The sequence below is a fragment of the Juglans microcarpa x Juglans regia genome, chromosome 7D (assembly GCF_004785595.1).
Source record: "Juglans microcarpa x Juglans regia isolate MS1-56 chromosome 7D, Jm3101_v1.0, whole genome shotgun sequence".
Taxonomy (NCBI): domain Eukaryota; kingdom Viridiplantae; phylum Streptophyta; class Magnoliopsida; order Fagales; family Juglandaceae; genus Juglans; species Juglans microcarpa x Juglans regia.
The window spans coordinates 1,682,618-1,700,626 of NC_054606.1; the positions used below are offsets into that span (position 1 = coordinate 1,682,618).

Here is an 18,009-nt window from a genome sequence, read left to right on the forward strand (position 1 = left end):
ACTAATTTTAGTGATGATCATATGGTATTCTATTTCTAATATGTTAATAGTAACAACCCATGATATAAATCTCGGAATTACTCAAAAATTAGCCTCTCAAATGTTTGGTGCACAGATCATGCATGATCCCTTGTCCGTAGCATATATATACGCAACAAAATTTTTTCGATGATAACAAAAAAACTAGAATTTTAGGGACGTAAGGTACTGTGTAGAGTAATATTACTACTCATTATCTTCTCATCATTCCATGATGTAGCATTAGATAATTAGAGACTATTTATTTTATCTCACTTATGAACTTATTATTATCTAATATCACATCATAAAATGATAAGAGGACGATGAATAGATTTTTTCTACTGTGAATACTATACTTTGTTATGCAGAATTTACTTGGATCAAGAAAGAAGATGTTATAGTTTTCAAGCAAGCAATGGATATTGTTCAAGAGTTTTGAGAGCTCACGGCTTCTTCAATATTAGTTAACGTACACAGTCAGATAAGCAGCCAAAAACTAACCCAATGCTAGCTATATCAAAAGTCATACAGTGCTTATCTTTAATTTACACATCAAACACGACATGAAAGATCATGTACGTGTCTGCAAGTACTTGCACGTGCGACAGCAGGAAGAATCTGGAAGATGATAAGCAAGGTTTTGAATAAGATAAATGTTTCTGCTTATTGAGTTTGTGCGTTACAGATCATCAGTATTAATTCAAAGCGAAGTATAATAAGCAGCAATTAGACATCAGCCGTGCGTAAATTGAATATGACCCAAATGCATGCTTTTCACGTTTGATTGGCTCTTACAGAAACAACAAAAGAAAAATGAAATTTGGCCCCCAAATTTAGGTCTTTAGTCTTGCGTAGCTACCTACCTACAGCTTGAAACTTGGAAATTGGTAAAACAAAGTTTGACAGATTAAACACATGCAGCAAGCTTTTCAACTTCAAACATCACGTACATTGACTCTCTGCCCTCTTCTGTCTCCTCCAAACAGCGAATCGACATGACTGATCGATCGTGTCCAATTCAGTGTTTTTGTCATGGCCGATATTTTAGGACTTTGTGTAAAGGATCGGGACTACTTTTTTCAGTGCTAGCTTTTTTGTAAGGGATTAAGGGATTGTGTATATATCTTTTAAAGCTTTAATAACTTCTTATAACTATAAGAAGATGATCAGTGTTTACATAATTATCGAAAGAGAGAGAAAAAAACAAAGTTGTCATGTGAATGTTTTGCATGCAGATCGAGCGAGTGCCTGTAATGAAAGCTTGCCAGTCTTTGGAACTCTTGGATCGATCTAGCTAGCAGCTTGAATTTTCAAGTACATGTATCTGCAGATCATGATCTTGTAGAGGGCCAGTCACTGGAGTCCACGTAGATAACAAATCAGATAGCTTGATCAATTCGCATGAAGATAACTATTGGCCTCATATATATATATATATATATATATATATATATATATAAACTCATCGATCTATATATATACGATCATACTCCATTGCTATACTATATAATATTTGGGAATTGATTAATATTGATTATATATGCATGGCGGTACCCTCTCTGACCGGCCGACTCCAATATTTTCATGATCATGATAAAGCGTCTGCGGCTCTCTCTCTCTCTCTCTTCCTTGGTCCACAAATTGGCGCGCATGGGCGTCGATGGATCGGTTGCTTGTGTTGGAGAAAAACTCCCGCTTCCAGTTTCTTATATATGATAAATTAATTTGCTTGACGTGTAATCAAGCTGGACATGATGCATGCGTTGGATGCTTAATTAACTTGCGTAGGTTAATTGGCACCGCATGCATATATATATAAAAATTTGCATGTCTAACTTTTGTTTAATTTGCATGCATATGTAATCGAACTCTCTCTCAAACGTGAAGAAAGACAATGCGGTCGATTTCTCATTATTATTTAATATATGTTTCTTATAATGGAAAAAAACTGTTACGAAATTATTGGTGCTATTAATTAAATATATACACATGATTTTGGGACTTTAAGTGCTACTTCATGATCAAATTCTACGTTGGTAAGCTATATATATATATATATATAAATGATATTTCCAATTGTACGATATGTAAATTTCGCACACCCTTTTTGAAAATCCTGTTTTTATTAGTCAAATCATTAACTCTAATCACACATTATATATACTGATGGCCGGTGAGCTGTGTGTGTGTGTGTGTGTGTGTGTGTGTGTGTGTGTGTGTATATATGACGGGAAATTTCAACGTGAAAAAACGCCTCTTGGATCAAGAAGAAAGCATCTCAATGGCCATGAGCCGGCCTCATGATCAAACTTAGGGTACTTCTCAATTATTATTATTTCCGGGCATTGAGATCATGCCCATGCATCATCTCTTTCGGTCCTCGTGAACAAATAGACTAATTGGGTCGGTCTTTTGTTGTCCACAAGACTTTTCTTTCTTGCTTGTCTTTCTTAACAAGTGGCGAAACGAAGTTAACACCATTCATATATATCATTTGAAACGTAAAACCATAAACTCCGTTTGTGATCATGCTCTGTCGATCGAGATTAATAATGCAGACCTAGAGAGAGATAGATCATCAGATCATATATATATATGGATGTTGATATATACATAGTTCTTAATTAATATATATAATATGGATGTAGATAGTTACCTAATTAATGGCTAATGGAATGGGACAGCTTTAATTATTCGAATTAGTGCTAATTTCAGACTCAATTGTGTAATGAAGCTGATTTTATTGGCATGAATGCATAAGCCAAGAGATCATCAAATTAAGTTTGGTTTCGAAATTTAATTAATCACTCATGTACATCGTGAACAATATATATATATATAAATTTATTGGAGAAAAACGATCGAATTAAAAAGGTTGGTAAAATATTATATGGAAAATAGCAATTTTTAAATTCGTAATGGGTTTCTCATGGCAGCTTATATATCATGCATAACGATTAGCAGATGGAAAGTTAGTTGTACATGCAAAGGCACCAAGAAGCTGGAAGTAAAAGGAATTAGATAAAGGAAACTGGCCAGAAGAAAATGACTTTTAATCCACTTGCCTGGGAAATGGACAAGAAATTAAAGAGACAATAGTACTGCATCATGGACTAGTGGATCGAATCTTCTTGGTTTTCTATCTTTTGGTCCAAATAGTACTGGATGTTCTAGATTCAATGCATATGTCGGCTAGGCTCTAAAGCATAATATCAATTTCGATTGTCAATATCGTCGATGTTTTTTTCTTTTAAGTGATTTTGAATTGATGCTTACACTAATAATAAGCCTATTAGATATCACAAAATTGATATTTAAATTTTTAAAATAGGTAAGTTTCGTGTATTTTTTTAATTGTTTTTAAAAAAATTGATAAATTTGAAATTCACATAAAATAGTAAATTCTACATTTTTTAAAATGAGTATATAAAAATTACATATTCTAAACTTGTATATTCTAGAACTGAATTATCATAGATATTTCTAATCATAATTAAGTCACATTTATCAAACCCAAGGACCAATACTGTAACGTAACATGATGAATCGGGCAGGAATATTACCGTGGGTTAAATCTCTATTTCAACTCTTAGGTCTGCCAAAAAATGATGATTGATGACTATACTATTAATATTCTTAGTAATTGATCATAACCTTTTAACTAGGCCATAAAAGGCTGCTGGCCTCGACTAGATCTAGATATAGCTTCACCAAATAAAGCCAAAAAAATAAATTAATGATAACGTACAACATATGTTTTTATCAAATATCAATATCCAAATGGACGCAATTATGTGACACCACTAAAGGGACCTAAAAGAAAACAAAGTAAATTGAAAAAAATCGCAGAGAAATGAGAAAAATGAAAAAAAAAAAGTACAAAAGTAGCCCACTAGAGCAAAGACATTTCAAACATGTCAAAATCAAGACAGCTCAATTCCGACCAACTGTTTAAGTGAAAAAGAGGATCGATCGTCGCTTCCTCCTCATAGTCACGACGATATATGCATGACTGTATACAACATCGTCACGTTTCTTTCTCAGTACATATGGTGATCTGTCCCTGGCATGAAATCCTGCCGTCCGTTAAATCTGGCTTCTCTCTATATATACATATCTCACTCCCGACCTCCTTCCTCACACCCCAAGCTCCAGCTTGATCAAAATCTCTCCACTTTTCATTACCTCTATCCAGTTCTTTCTTTCTTTCTCATTCTGATCGGATCTCGTTTTGCACTTTTATATGCGTGATAGTACTTCGACAGCGTGCATCAATGGCTAATTGCTTCAATGCCTGGAACAAGGTTAGTAGAATAACATCATGTAAATTAACAATCTTCCATGCATGAAAATGTATCCGTAATGGTTTGCTTTAATGTTTGAGACAAGCTTCGTGAAACATGTATACTTTTCACGAAAATGTATACAAAGTTACAATCGCGAAACTGATCTCTTTGTCCAATTCCATTAATCATTAATATCTTGGATTAGCAAGCTTTTCATCAAATGGTGTATATATATGTATGTATGTACGTATGTATCAGAAACACTCAATGGGTCTTAGTTTTGTTAAAAGTTTATTGTTTTGGCTAACCTTTCTCATCATATTCACTGTTCATTCTTTGGGATTTACATTCAAGATCCCGTACATATTGATGAATATGACATGATTATAGTTAGATAAACAAGAAATTGTATTATTAGGCCAGGCATATATGCTGATGATCATTTTGGACTCACTTGCACGTGGCATTAATACTCGACATGAGTAATTTATTAGCTTGCAAGAATATTAAATACAAACAAATAAATTTCCTCGTTCCATATTTCTGGTACGATGACATTCATCAATGCGCTAGCTTGCTTATCTTTGACTTTTGAGCGCGTTCAAGTTCATGTTTGTTCAAGATCATATTCGATCCTTGATCTTCGAATCCTTCTCTTTTTTGGTAGGAATGTGATTTGTGACTCAACATGATATATCACTAAAAGATGTATTTTTATCTGCTGGAACTTTCAGGCCGGTGGCGTGGATAGAGAGGTGAAAAGGGGGCAAGAGATTTGTACACTTGATGGAACCGTTGATCGGCACGGCCGCCGTGCAGTCCGAGGGAGAACTGGTTCTTGGGTTGCTGGAATTTTGATCCTAGGTACGTAAATCTTTTATACTAGAGCTAAAGCGCAGTAACATATAATATTACATAGTTTTATTTGTGTCGGGATAATGCACGACAAATTGGTGAAAGCAATGTTCAAACTTATCTGATTTCATGTTAATCGGTGCTTTAACATGATATAATTGAAGTCTTTAATTTTATGTTAAGGTTTATGTTGATCACTTTGTAATTAATTTTTTGTTTTAATTTGAGAGAAACGAAACTCAAACGTGAGAAAATTCATATAATTTAATCTTGTTTTTCCTTCAGTCAATCAGTAATATTTATCAATTAGTAGTATCACCATCCCATCCTTGCCATATAATTTTGCCTATGATCAGTTTAATCATTAATGGCAGGTATTTCTAACAACCGGTGAAATTTATAATATATATATATATATATCTCACTGATTGATATTTTGATTTATTGAAAATGTCTCAGTGAATCAAGGGCTGGCTACGTTGGCATTCTTCGGGGTAGGAGTTAACTTGGTTCTGTTTTTGACGAGGGTGTTGGGTCAAGACAACGCTGAAGCAGCCAACAATGTTAGCAAATGGACAGGAACGGTTTACCTATTCTCTCTTGTCGGTGCCTTCCTTAGTGACTCTTACTTGGGAAGGTACAAGAGTTGTGCCATCTTCCAATCCATCTTCGTCCTCGTAAGTTGACACCATTTAATAAGCGATTTCTAAGAGTGTGTAGATCTTCGAGCTGATCGGAACGAGAGTAAAGTGTAAAATTAGGATTTGAGCTCAAGATTTTTATTATGTTCTGATATCATGTTAAATTATTATTTTATTTAGAGAAATGATAGTTGCAGTTGTAAATGCATAAGCGCCGCGCAATCATTTTGAAAAAAGTGAAAAAATACGAGATTCACATAAAAAAAAATTAATTTTTTAATAGTAGACTACTATTTTTGAAAATAACTGCACAATGCTTGCATACTCCACGACTACATGTAACATTACTCTTTTATTTAAGGCTCGTTTAGACAGTGAAATGATATGGTTTTAAATGAGTTAAATAAATTATTATTAAAATATTATTTTTTAATATTATTATTATTTTGAGATTTGAAAAAGTTAAATTGTTTAATATTTTGTGTAAAAATTTAAGAAATTTTAATGATGAAATGAGATGAGATTGTTTCTCTACCCAAACAAGCCCTAAAGTTTAGAGTTATGAGAATATGTAAATTAAATCATTTAATTATATTCTAAAGCTGTTCATATCATACTTATGGGTTCAAATTATATGGCAGGGCCTTGTATCACTGTCACTATCAACATACATATTCTTACTCGAGCCTAGAGGCTGTGGTAGTGAACAATCTCCTTGTGGATCCCATTCAGGCTTCCATATGGCTTTGTTCTACCTCTCCATATACCTAATTGCCCTTGGAAATGGAGGGTACCAACCTAACATAGCAACATTTGGGGCAGATCAGTTTGATGAAGAGGATCCTAGTGAAGGGTACTCTAAAATAGCCTTCTTTAGCTACTTCTACTTGGCTCTGAACCTGGGTTCTCTCTTTTCAAACACTGTTCTGGGCTATTTTGAGGATGAAGGAATGTGGGCACTTGGATTTTGGGCATCAGCTGCCTCTGCAGCTCTGGCACTGGTCTTGTTTCTTTGTGGCACCCCAAGGTACAGGCATTTTAAACCTAAAGGCAATCCTCTCTCTAGGTGTTGCCAAGTGCTGGTCGCTGCCACAAGAAAATGGAAGGTTGAGATGATGCCAAGTGGAGAAGGTTTGTTTGAGTTAGAAGTAAAGGAAAACTCCCAGAACTGGGATAGAAAGATACTCCACACTCGAGGCTTCAAGTAAGTTCATATCCTTGAAAATTTTCCAGTGATTCATGCTTGAATATCTTGAGCTTCAAGATAAAAATACTAAATGATATTTGTACTCATTCATATCAGATTCTTGGATAGAGCAGCAGTTATCACTTCAGAGGACTTCCACCAGATGGACAAGGAAACTTACAATCCATGGTGTCTTTGCACTGTGACACAAGTTGAAGAGCTGAAATGTGTCTTAAGACTCCTCCCAATTTGGCTCTGCACGATTCTCTATTCAGTAGTTTTCACCCAAATGGCATCCCTATTTGTGGAACAAGGCGCTGCCATGAAAACCACCATTTCGAGCTTCCACATTCCTCCTGCAAGCATGTCCAGCTTTGACATCCTCAGTGTAGCAGCTTTCATATTCATTTACAGGCGGGTTCTTGACCCTCTTCTTGCCGCCAGAAAAAACAATTCTAAAGGATTAACAGAGCTTCAGAGGATGGGAATTGGTCTTGTTATAGCAATTTTGGCAATGGTTGCAGCCGGGGTTGTAGAGTTGTTCAGGTTAAAGTATGCAAAAACAGACTGCACCAACTGTGAAGGCTCAAGTTCTATGAGCATATTTTGGCAAACGCCTCAGTATGTGCTTATAGGAGCATCTGAGGTTTTCATGTATGTTGGCCAGCTAGAATTCTTCAACGGGCAAGCTCCTGATGGATTAAAGAGCTTTGGAAGCGCTCTCTGCATGACATCCATATCACTAGGAAACTATGTGAGTAGTTTGCTTGTGACAATTGTCATGAAAATCTCAACCAGAGATGACATGCCTGGTTGGATTCCTGGAAACCTTAACAAAGGACATCTAGACCTGTTCTTCTTCCTTTTAGCAGTTTTGACAACAGCTGATCTCGTGGTCTACATTATAAGCGCTAAGTGGTACAAGTATATCAAGTTTGAAGGAAAGAGTGGAGACAAGAATGCCAATGAACAGGCTTAGCTTTGAGTGGTATAATCAAGCTGTGGTAATTGCCAATATTTTGGTGAATTATGTGTAAAAATCCAAGTCATAAAAGTATCATTGTATAGGAGAGTGACTTTTGCGATGATACTAGAGAAATGCGTTGATTTTTCATTTCTCTTAGTTGAGCTCAGGGTGTTGTAAGAACATGTAATATGATGTGCTCTTGAATGGGAGATCTCTGTCCTTTGCTTTGCATTTTGGACTTCTCATTCTGTTTTCTGCCATTATAGCAAATAGTTATTCTATTTTCAAGTTGATGCGTAAAACACACCATCTATATTTGTAAGATTTAAATTTTAAAATTTATCTTTCAAATCAAATTATATCATGTAAATATTTTATTACGTAATCTTTATGCACCGCTTGAGAATGAAATATTTCTATAGCAAATATTGAATTTACATTCTTACACAAAATAATTAAAATTTTCTTGCTCGTTTGAGCAAAAGAGGGAAGGGAGTCATGGCCAGCAAATTACCTGCATTTTATGAAGTTGGATTTTTTAAGGTAAAAAATTAACGAATTATGATGGAGATATTATCTAAATCAAAGTTGAGGATTGAATATAGAGAGATCGATTATCGACATAAAATTCATACCATTTAAAATTTTGATATTAAATAGTATTAAATCTTACGGATATATGCTATAAATTTTGTGATATTTGTCGCTATTTACTACTTTTATTTGAATAATTCTATTAAAAAGTTTTTGCTCTATGCATAAATATTTCATGCATATAATCTAATTTGAAAAAATAAATTTTAATTTTTTAAGCATACACCATTTTTAATATTTTTAGGATTAGTTTGGATTGAGGAATGAGATAAGATGATTTTAGATGAAAAATAAAAATTGAAAAAAATATTATTAAAATATTAGTTGTTAATATTATTATTATTTTGATATTTAAAAAAATTAAATTAAAATTTAAAAAAATTATATTATTTATTATATTTTATATAAAAATTTAAAAAATTTATACGAAAATATGAGATGAGACGAGATAGGCACTATTATTCCTTGTTCTTGATCTCGGAGTCGCCGCCTCTCAGCAGCTCTCTCGAAAATTTGGTCTCTGCGACTTCCTACAACCACCATGTGGAGGAGCTCACGGAGCTTCTCATCCAAACTCCTCCTCCGCTCTTCCTCGCCAAATCCTCGCGATCCTATCGCCTCCTCATCTATCATTTCCACCTCATATGGGGTGGTTCGGAACCCGCACCTCTACTCATCGTCTATTCCCGCCTCCTCTTCTTTGGCCTCAGATTCCTTCAAACTAGGGTTTCCCCAACCCGGTGGGGCCCGAGCCTTCTCGGCCACGGCCGTCGATCTCTCTTCTCTGGCCTCTGCATCGGCGTCTAGAGCCAGGCAAGTCGCCGGCCTAGCCAGCCATTACGCTCGCTGCTACTGGGAGCTCTCCAAAGCTCGCCTCAGGTAACCATTTATCGAGACTCTACTTTTTTCCTGTTTCATATGATTTCACTGCGTTTGAATCTTCTTCTTGTCATAGATGTATTACTAGATTTATATTTTTAGGAGTAGGAAAAGATAATTATCACGTGATAGTAATCTTGCTTTTAAAGTTTCATTATTTGAAATTAGATGAAGATGAAGAGTCGGAATTGATGTAGTGGTTTCTAGGTGGAGAGTTGATGTTAACGTGATTTCCTTAACCTCATTGTGACGCTTGGAAAATCTAGGTGTGATTACCTAAGCGTGAAGGATCTTTTGAAGAAGTCTAATTGAGCGCTTTCTTTCTTGATGATCCTGCATCGAATTGGTATCAAGGTTGTCTCGAGTGGTAAGAGCCTTCGTCTGGGGATAGGTTTCCCTTAGGTTTAAGTTTGAATATAAACAATTTCTAGGAGCCACTTCCCCTCAGTGTAGAGCTGATGATTTACCTAAACTGTGAGATGTGGGCACGTTACATGGGTCTGGGGATTAACGGGGCAAAAGACAATATTGCATTTGCAACTCCAAAACTCTTCATCATAAAAAAAGAGGTATCAAAACCCTCAATAACTCCGTCCTGCATCTTATCATTATGGTGCCCCGAATTCACGACTGTTTTACAATTTACAATCTGATTGGTGTATGGATTCTGATAAGAAATTGAGTTTGTCTATTTAGGAATATTAGCCAATGTGGGACTGGTAGTGAGGGCTTTGTACTAAGTGCATGTTTGGGATTGCGGAGAGAAATATAGCTTATTGCTTTAGGACTTATAGCTTATAACTTATAGCTCGTGTACTTGGGCTATGCCTGTTCATATCAGTATAATCTTTTACTTATAAAATAAAAAAAGTAATGAGTTCTATTATTAAAAAGTTTTTTACTGTTTGGTAACTATATGTTTAAAGCATTTTCCAACATGTTATATTCATTTGGAAACAAATTAAAAAAGTATTTTCTGATGTAGAAATTACGATTATTTGAATTTTTAAAAATTATGACCATATCCTTGAAAGTTTGATGTTGGGTTTGGATAGACAGTTCAGATGAGATGGGATGAGATGTTTTGAATAGTAGTTTAATAAAATATTGTTAGATTTAATTTTTTAGTATTATTTTTATTTTGATATTTGAAAAAGTTGAATTGTTTATTATATTTTTGTATAGAAATTTGGGAAAGTTGTAATGATGAGATGAAATGAAATAAGACGAGATAAGGAGGTTTGTGTATCCAAACCCAGTCTGAAAGTTGTACGGGTATTTTCGTCAATTTTAAAATTCAAATTTCGTTCCACATTATCCGGAAAAGCATGTTTGAGGAAATGATGTTTTTACTCAAACGTACTTTTTAGCTTATTTGAGATTAAAAGTGTTTTAATTTGTAACACCAAAACAACCTAATTTGTTCATTAAAAAGCTTTTAAGACTATTTAAGCACTTTTTAAGACTCCTACTGCAATCCCAATCAGACCCTAAGTTTAATTTCACTTTAATTATGGTGCCCCGAATTCACAATGATTCTGTGCTGTAGATTTTTATCGTATTGAATGATGCATGGTGTATACATCCTAGTTGTTTCTCGTAAATCATAATTCAATTTCTCTTGTATACGTCCCCTATACTTGGGCTAGGCCTTGTTCATCATTCATCAATACATTTTTTGTTTACTTAAAAAAAATTATAATTAAAGAATGCCACATTTGTAAGTTGTGTAGTGGAAATGACACTGAATTAATGCTATGTTTTGGTTTTAAATTCTTTCCTTTTTTATAATCTTGCTGGGCTTGTAGAAGCCGCTACTAGAGCCTGACTCTTGTCTCTACCCCCATGCCACAGATAGCTTCAAATATTTTTTTCTAGGACAAGTAAGACCCCTCTCAGACAGGCTCATAGGATCTTCTTATTTCATAGACTCTCGCTTAATATCTTCTATACCCTTTCCAGCATGCTGGTGGTTGCGACTTCTGGGACTGGATTCGTTCTTGGGAGTGGAAGTGCCCTTGATTTTCCGGGACTTTGTTGGACTTGTGCTGGTACCATGATGGTTGCAGCATCTGCGAACTCCTTAAATCAGGTTGATTCTTACATGCTTTTATTCTTTTTTAGCTAAAAGAAACTTTTTTGGATCATGACATGGCATGTTATAAAGCGCAACCTTGCAAGTTTTTACATTTGTTGTACTAGCCCCAATGGAATTATTTTCAACTAGTAGATCAGACATAAACCAATAGGTAATGTATAATCTTTTTAGTTGGTTGATGGTGTTTATGTGATTTATCTTGCATTGGTTATATTTATTGACTGCTGAAAGCATATTCTAGTTTCAGTTTTCTTATCACATACTGGCTAGTTTCAACTCTCTTTTTTTCCCATTTATTTCAAATGAATTTATTGCCTTAGGTATTTGAAATAAACAATGATGCCAAAATGAAGAGAACGAGGCAAAGACCGCTTCCTTCAGGGCGCATTACCATACCCCATGCAGTCACCTGGGCATCTTCCATCGGTGTAGCTGGCACTGCTTTATTGGCAGGCAAGGTGGGAATATCAATTCACTCATCCCCTTTCATATGTGAAGTTTGGTATTTAAATTGTGAAATTTGTCTCATTAACCTGTAATCTGAGGGACTGCTTCTATGACAAGGTTGTTGCAGGCTAATATGTTGGCGGCTGGGCTGGCAGCTTCAAATCTTGTCCTTTATGCATTTGTTTATACTCCCTTAAAGCAGATCCACCCAGTCAATACGTGGGTTGGGGCTGTTGTTGGTGCAATTCCGCCACTTCTTGGGTAATAAGTCCCTTACATTTCTATTGGCTTTTATCTGCACATTTTTCTAACTGAAAACTATAGTGGATTTTTTACTCTACACAATATGCATGAATGAACTCTGGCTTTACACAGTGAGTTGATATTAAACTTTATATTTCTTACAAAAATAATCATTTACTTTGTCTTTACCCATAAAAAAAATTCCTTACAAATTATGGAAGTTCCTGTGGTGATTATTACGATGGAGGATATTTGAAAGTCAGTTTAGATTATATATATATATGCAAATCATTAGTAAATTATCTCCTCTTACAAATAATTGGATGAGGTCAATTTGATTCAAATTAAGCGTTTTCATAGCCTGATTATGCTTAATGTGGCTGCTTACTTGAAGGTTTTCGATACAGTACTGAAAATTTTGCTTGAAGGCTTACTTCAAAAAAGAAGAAGAAGAAGATGTGCATGCAGGCTTACGTGTTTGTGCGTTGGGTTCTCAGGTGGGTTGCAGCTTCTGGCCAGGTGTCATTGAATGGAATGATTCTTCCAGCTGCTCTCTACTTTTGGCAACTACCACATTTCATGGCCCTCGCTTACTTGTGCCGCAATGATTATGCTGCTGGAGGGTATGTGCATTAAAGTTAACTCAACACTCATTCTGGTGGCTGGATCAATCCACCTTGTTACATAGAGAAATGGTTCTGTGTTGGAAGATACCTTTTTGTCCTTTGGCTATATTCAATTGGTGGCTTAAGCCTGTTTCAGAGCATAGTGCTATCTATTTATAATTGGGCTGAGTTGGATACATATATGAAGATTTGATGGGGTGACATTACCCAAAAAATTATATGCTAATTGTTGTTGATAATTTATCTCCAATACAATTTTTTTCCTTTATCAACAAAATACTTCACCCTAGTCGGGTGGGTGTTCTCTCTCTATGTTGAGTTTGGGGTTGGGGTTTGGGCCCATTTGGGGGTGCCCATCTTGTTGATTGTCTATATAGTAGGTTCCTTGTCCACTAGACTACGTCTATGGGGTTTCCTTGCATTTCACTTGGCTTTTTACCGAGTAGTCATTATATATCCTTGGATGCATATTCAGGTTTAGGATGTTCTCTCTTGCTGATGCTTCTGGTCGGAGAACTGCATTGGTGGCTTTAAGGAACTCCCTATATCTGCTCCCTTTGGGTTACCTGGCGTATGATTGTGAGTTCTAGTCTCCCAAAGTTTTTTTTTTTTTTTTTTCCTTTTTACTAGTTTTTTTTTTTTTTTTAATAAGTAAAAAGAGATTTTATTAGGAATTCTTGCTTATCTTTTTAGTTGGGTTTTATGGTACGAACTTGATTTATTTATTTGCCCTTTAATTTTTTTTCTTCTTTCTATTTAGCTCTTTTAAATTTACTTTTTACCCCCATTTTCATCCTTTTGGTGGGGGAAAAAAAGAACTATGATTTTTTTTTCACCCTCTTTAGTTTTGTCATGTCTTTGGGTTGTAGGTCATTACTTGCAATTGTCCAATTACCAAGAAGCGATCTCTATCTTAAAGATCACACTTATCGTTTACCTCACTGAATTTTCTCTACAGGGGGCGTGACTTCTGGATGGTTTTGCCTTGAATCATCTATCCTTACTCTTGCAATAAGCTATGCGGCATTTTCATTCTACAGAGACCGTACTGCACAAAAAGCTAGGAGGATGTTTCATGCTAGCCTACTGTATCTTCCTGTATTCATGTCTGGGCTCCTACTTCACCGTCTCCCCGATAACCAACAACTTGTCCAAGAAGACAATTCAATGGAGGTTGTTGAGGTTTCATCTTCCTTGGGAACTCTAGCAGAAGAAAGTGAAAATCTTGACCAGAGGAACCATGAGATGGGTTCCACCGGCGGCAAACAAGCACGCCCACCTGTAGCATATGCCTCCGTTGCACCGTTTCCTTTTCTGCCTGCTCCTTCGTACGCAGCTCCTTGATGTATTGTGCGTCTGGAATTTATTTTACAATATGTAATAAGAAGGTTGGAAGGTTACCTGCAAAAATTGTCAGATATATTTTTAAAAAATTTTCATTTTGGTAAATGCTTTACAGTTCCAAATTGTTATGTTTTATACGGGCTTTGGTGTTGACACTCTTCAACTTGGAAAGTTGAGCAAGAATTTTTTTTCCTACTTGAAATAAAATCTTAAGAAGAATGCAGTGATTGACATTGCTTTCGTTTGAAGGATCTAACCATCTATCTTTTCCTTTTTTTCTTCTCGAGCTTGAGAGTTCAAATATTGATTGAGAATACCAAGGATATTAGTGGCACAAAATACAATTACAATACAAGGAGTGGTGTTAATGGTTTGTTATTTTTCCTTTGCTCTTATATCGTAACTCTATAAACTTATCCTAATGCTGCAATTGATTTGCAAGAAAGTCTGTTGAGTATATAAAGTTGATTTGCAAGAAAAATAGATGTATGGAAGCGGAAAAGGAAAGTGGACCCAAGGTTGATACTACTTTATAGGAAAAGGTGCTTAAAAACTTCATTAAAAATATTTGTTATGAAAAAAGGTTGGTATAATCTTATTATAACAGAGTAATGCTATATTCCAGACTCACATCTTATTTTTATCTCACTATGTAAGATGTGACATATTTATCACTATTAGATTATCATCCAATGAAAGATCATTCAATGATGATAAATATGTTATATCTTACATAGTAGGATGAGAGTGAGATGATAGTTTGATGTATAGAATTTTTTATTTATAAATTGTATATTAGATTGTCAAGTATCATTTTGTAAATTTAATTTTATGAAATCTTGTTATGATTGTAGTACCCTTCAAGCATTATATATAATTTTTGGGATTTTTGAAAATTATTTATCTTCATTTATATTTTTCTTGGATTTAAATAGGATAATAAGTTGGATAACTTGGGTTGGTTTGTTGGATCCGGGTCCATACACTACGTCGAATCGACCCGATATTGATATCAATCAAACCCGTCCAATCGTCGATCGAGACAATCAGAGACACAGAGATGGTGGTCAGACAGAGAGCAGTGGTGGCAACACTCCCTAACCTCATTAGGAGCCTCCGAAAGGAGTGTCCAAAGCCCACGAACCAAGCGGTGTTGCCGTCGTTGAGACGCGCTTTTTCTCTCTACGATCAGATCAATCTCATCGACAACGTCCCCGAAGACCAGCTTCGCTTTCAAAGGTACAACCTCCTTAGGCCTCCAAACTCTTCTCATCTCAATTCCACGTTTACATGGTTTCCATTAATTAAATAAATTGATGTTGCATCATTCCGTTTATGGTTTTTTCTTGGGAGAATACGATTTTTCCATTTGTTTTCGGAAGATTTTATTGCGATCTTTGGGTTCTGATTTGATTCGAAGGCATTAATATGGATTATCTTGCTTAATCTTAGGTATACGGACACGGGGTTCACCGTAAATGGGGTGGATTATGAAGGCAGCTTGCTCTGTATTGGGAACTTGCTAATGTCTTGGGCCCCCAAGAAATTCTCAGAGATTACTCCAGATAGGTATGTCCTATAATTTTCCCCTACTTTTAAAGTGAGTAATTTTGCTTTACGTATTTTTTAGCTGCTTTGTAGTTTTATAGTTAGTTATAAATGTTTTGGGTGGCTGGAATGATATGTACACTTCCCCGATAATCTCGTGTAAATACGTGCATGTCTGGTTCATTTTCTCACATATTCTTTCAGTTCCTGCAAGTTTCTATCAGTATCAAGACCTTGCTTCAAATTTACTTTTAGCTAGACGAAGAATACATAAGGTTGCTCGCTCCTATATCTGACATTTCATTTTGATATGCTGTGGTGCAGTTTATCTATCTTCCAAACCGTGCGGCCTATACCGGGTGAGAATTGAAATTGTGGTATTGTCCTCTCATGTTGGCTCTTTATATTTACTACTCGCTTACACCTAGCCCTGTGTGGTGACCCAATTGTTATTTGAGTCATGGGCACCCTGGCAATGATCCATATTGTGCATGTTGAACGGTCATGTAATCTGGCGTCATGAAGAATTGATTCATTGAATAATAATGAAATGGCAAAGTATAGGTATGTGTTATTGAAAAAAGAATTCCTGACGTACTTGTGGTACTGACCAAAGATGGTCATCTCCTTGCATTTTTAATTTTATGTCTGTAAGTATTTGAGAATAACCAGAATCACGATAGATAGAGTAATTTCTGTTGTTTAAAGGTACCTGTTGTTATTAGGTGCGAGCAATCTGCTGTTTATTTTTATTGACCGTCCACTTTATCACTGTTTTCCAGAGATTTTGATACTTGGCTGTGGGAGGTACATTGAGCCTGTAGTTCCTGAACTTCGGCACTTCATTCGGTCTACTGGCATGAAGTTGGAAGTCCTTGACTCGGTATATCAGATTTTTTCCACTTATTTCTGGGCTTGGCTTCTTTCTCTCAGTTATACTTCTGTCTCACATGGTTGCTTCATATTGTGTGTAAATTCAGAAATGAATGGAGTAACAAATATAGGAAACGTGAGAGGAATAAACCAAGTTAAAAATTGTTGCCAGAGTACTAGGCAATAAAACAGAGTAAGATCTGGAGTCTTGCAAAATTCCTAAATCTTTTAAGGAAACAACAGGGAAGTTTTTCCTATTTGGGAAGCTTTTCCTATTTGGGAAGTTTTTCCTATTTGGGAAGCTTTTCCTATTTGGGAAGCGTATAAATTGATTGATTACAAGTTGCTCGTGCTTTTACATGGCCCCGGCATTAGGGTCAAAGTGGGTGCTTCTGTTCGTGCAACTGGTGACTAAGTTGGAGTTTTTAGCTTGTTAGATAAAACTGAGAGGGCAGGCTTCTATATATAGGTAAAAAGGACATTTCAGGCCTTGTTCCTCAATCCTCACATTCACTGTCATTTGTGAGAAAAGTAGTAGTTGCACAAGTATGTGTCACCTGGGTGTGATGTGAGCCCTTCAAGCTATGGTGTGCAAGGAATCAGCTACTTCAATAATGGACATCTGTAAATGCATCAATTTAGTAGGTATGGGATGATTAATGTCAGATCCACAAGCAAAAATGACTACCCATTCATAGCAATTTAAGGGAAGGATTGTCTTTAACAGAATATATCATTTCTTGCCTTTTCATAGTAGCAAACATAATTGTCAAAATGTGTCTGTTTTTCTTGGATTAACAAATTTGTTTAAAGATTACGTGGTTGACTAAATGTCAAGCTTAAACAGTAGTTCATGCCTTCTTTTCCAGTTTTAATATCTATCCATTGTGGTTGATCCTACCATTTCACGCTTAGATTTTTCAGCTGAAATCAACCAGTGGTATACATAGAATCTTTATGATCTTTATCATCATTTGTTGCAGAGAAATGCTGCATCAACTTACAACATACTGAATGAGGAGGGTCGGATCGTGGCTGCTGCATTTCTCCCATATGGGGTTTCCTCTTGATGCCTAGATCCAGCTTGTGATGTTTGTTTTTTCATTTTCAGCTTATCTGGGATGGCATTTGAAGGAAGATAACTTTTGTTTTATGTAAATCAGGTCAATTTGGAATGTAGATCTTTCTGCATCTCTTGAGTCATTCCCCACTGGAAGTTTTGTATTTTTGAAGGAGTTATGCTCAAGGTGGCCTCGAGCTTTAAAGCATTATCTTTGACATGTTGTCTTGAATTTTCGGTGTAACTAATTAAATACACAACATTGGTTTCTTTTTCTTGCAGACTTGACTTTTCCATTATGTTGTATTTTGTAATCCAGACGTTAGGATGCAAATAGAATA

General features: G+C 35.6%; 3 protein-coding genes across 3 annotated transcripts; all 3 read left to right on the forward strand.

Annotated features, from left to right (window-relative positions):
* The first annotated feature begins 4,167 nt into the window (after positions 1–4,167).
* Positions 4,168–8,187, forward strand: LOC121239201 (protein NRT1/ PTR FAMILY 7.3-like). The gene is made up of 5 exons (XM_041136362.1): positions 4,168–4,325; positions 5,045–5,171; positions 5,622–5,839; positions 6,445–7,007; positions 7,107–8,187. Exons 1-5 carry the CDS (start codon positions 4,296–4,298, stop codon positions 7,966–7,968), a joined length of 1,800 nt encoding a protein of 599 aa, XP_040992296.1. The 5' UTR covers positions 4,168–4,295; the 3' UTR covers positions 7,969–8,187.
* Positions 8,188–9,009: 822 nt separating this feature from the next.
* Positions 9,010–14,292, forward strand: LOC121239202 (protoheme IX farnesyltransferase, mitochondrial). Its single transcript, XM_041136363.1, has 7 exons — positions 9,010–9,429; positions 11,392–11,521; positions 11,848–11,985; positions 12,102–12,235; positions 12,715–12,840; positions 13,319–13,422; positions 13,802–14,292. Exons 1-7 carry the CDS (start codon positions 9,092–9,094, stop codon positions 14,185–14,187), a joined length of 1,356 nt encoding a protein of 451 aa, XP_040992297.1. The 5' UTR covers positions 9,010–9,091; the 3' UTR covers positions 14,188–14,292.
* A 930-nt stretch (positions 14,293–15,222) lies between these two features.
* LOC121239210 (NADH dehydrogenase [ubiquinone] 1 alpha subcomplex assembly factor 3) lies at positions 15,223–17,942 on the forward strand. The gene is made up of 6 exons (XM_041136374.1): positions 15,223–15,426; positions 15,640–15,756; positions 16,060–16,094; positions 16,518–16,618; positions 17,592–17,666; positions 17,772–17,942. Exons 1-6 carry the CDS (start codon positions 15,248–15,250, stop codon positions 17,805–17,807), a joined length of 543 nt encoding a protein of 180 aa, XP_040992308.1. The 5' UTR covers positions 15,223–15,247; the 3' UTR covers positions 17,808–17,942.
* Positions 17,943–18,009: the final 67 nt, after the last annotated feature.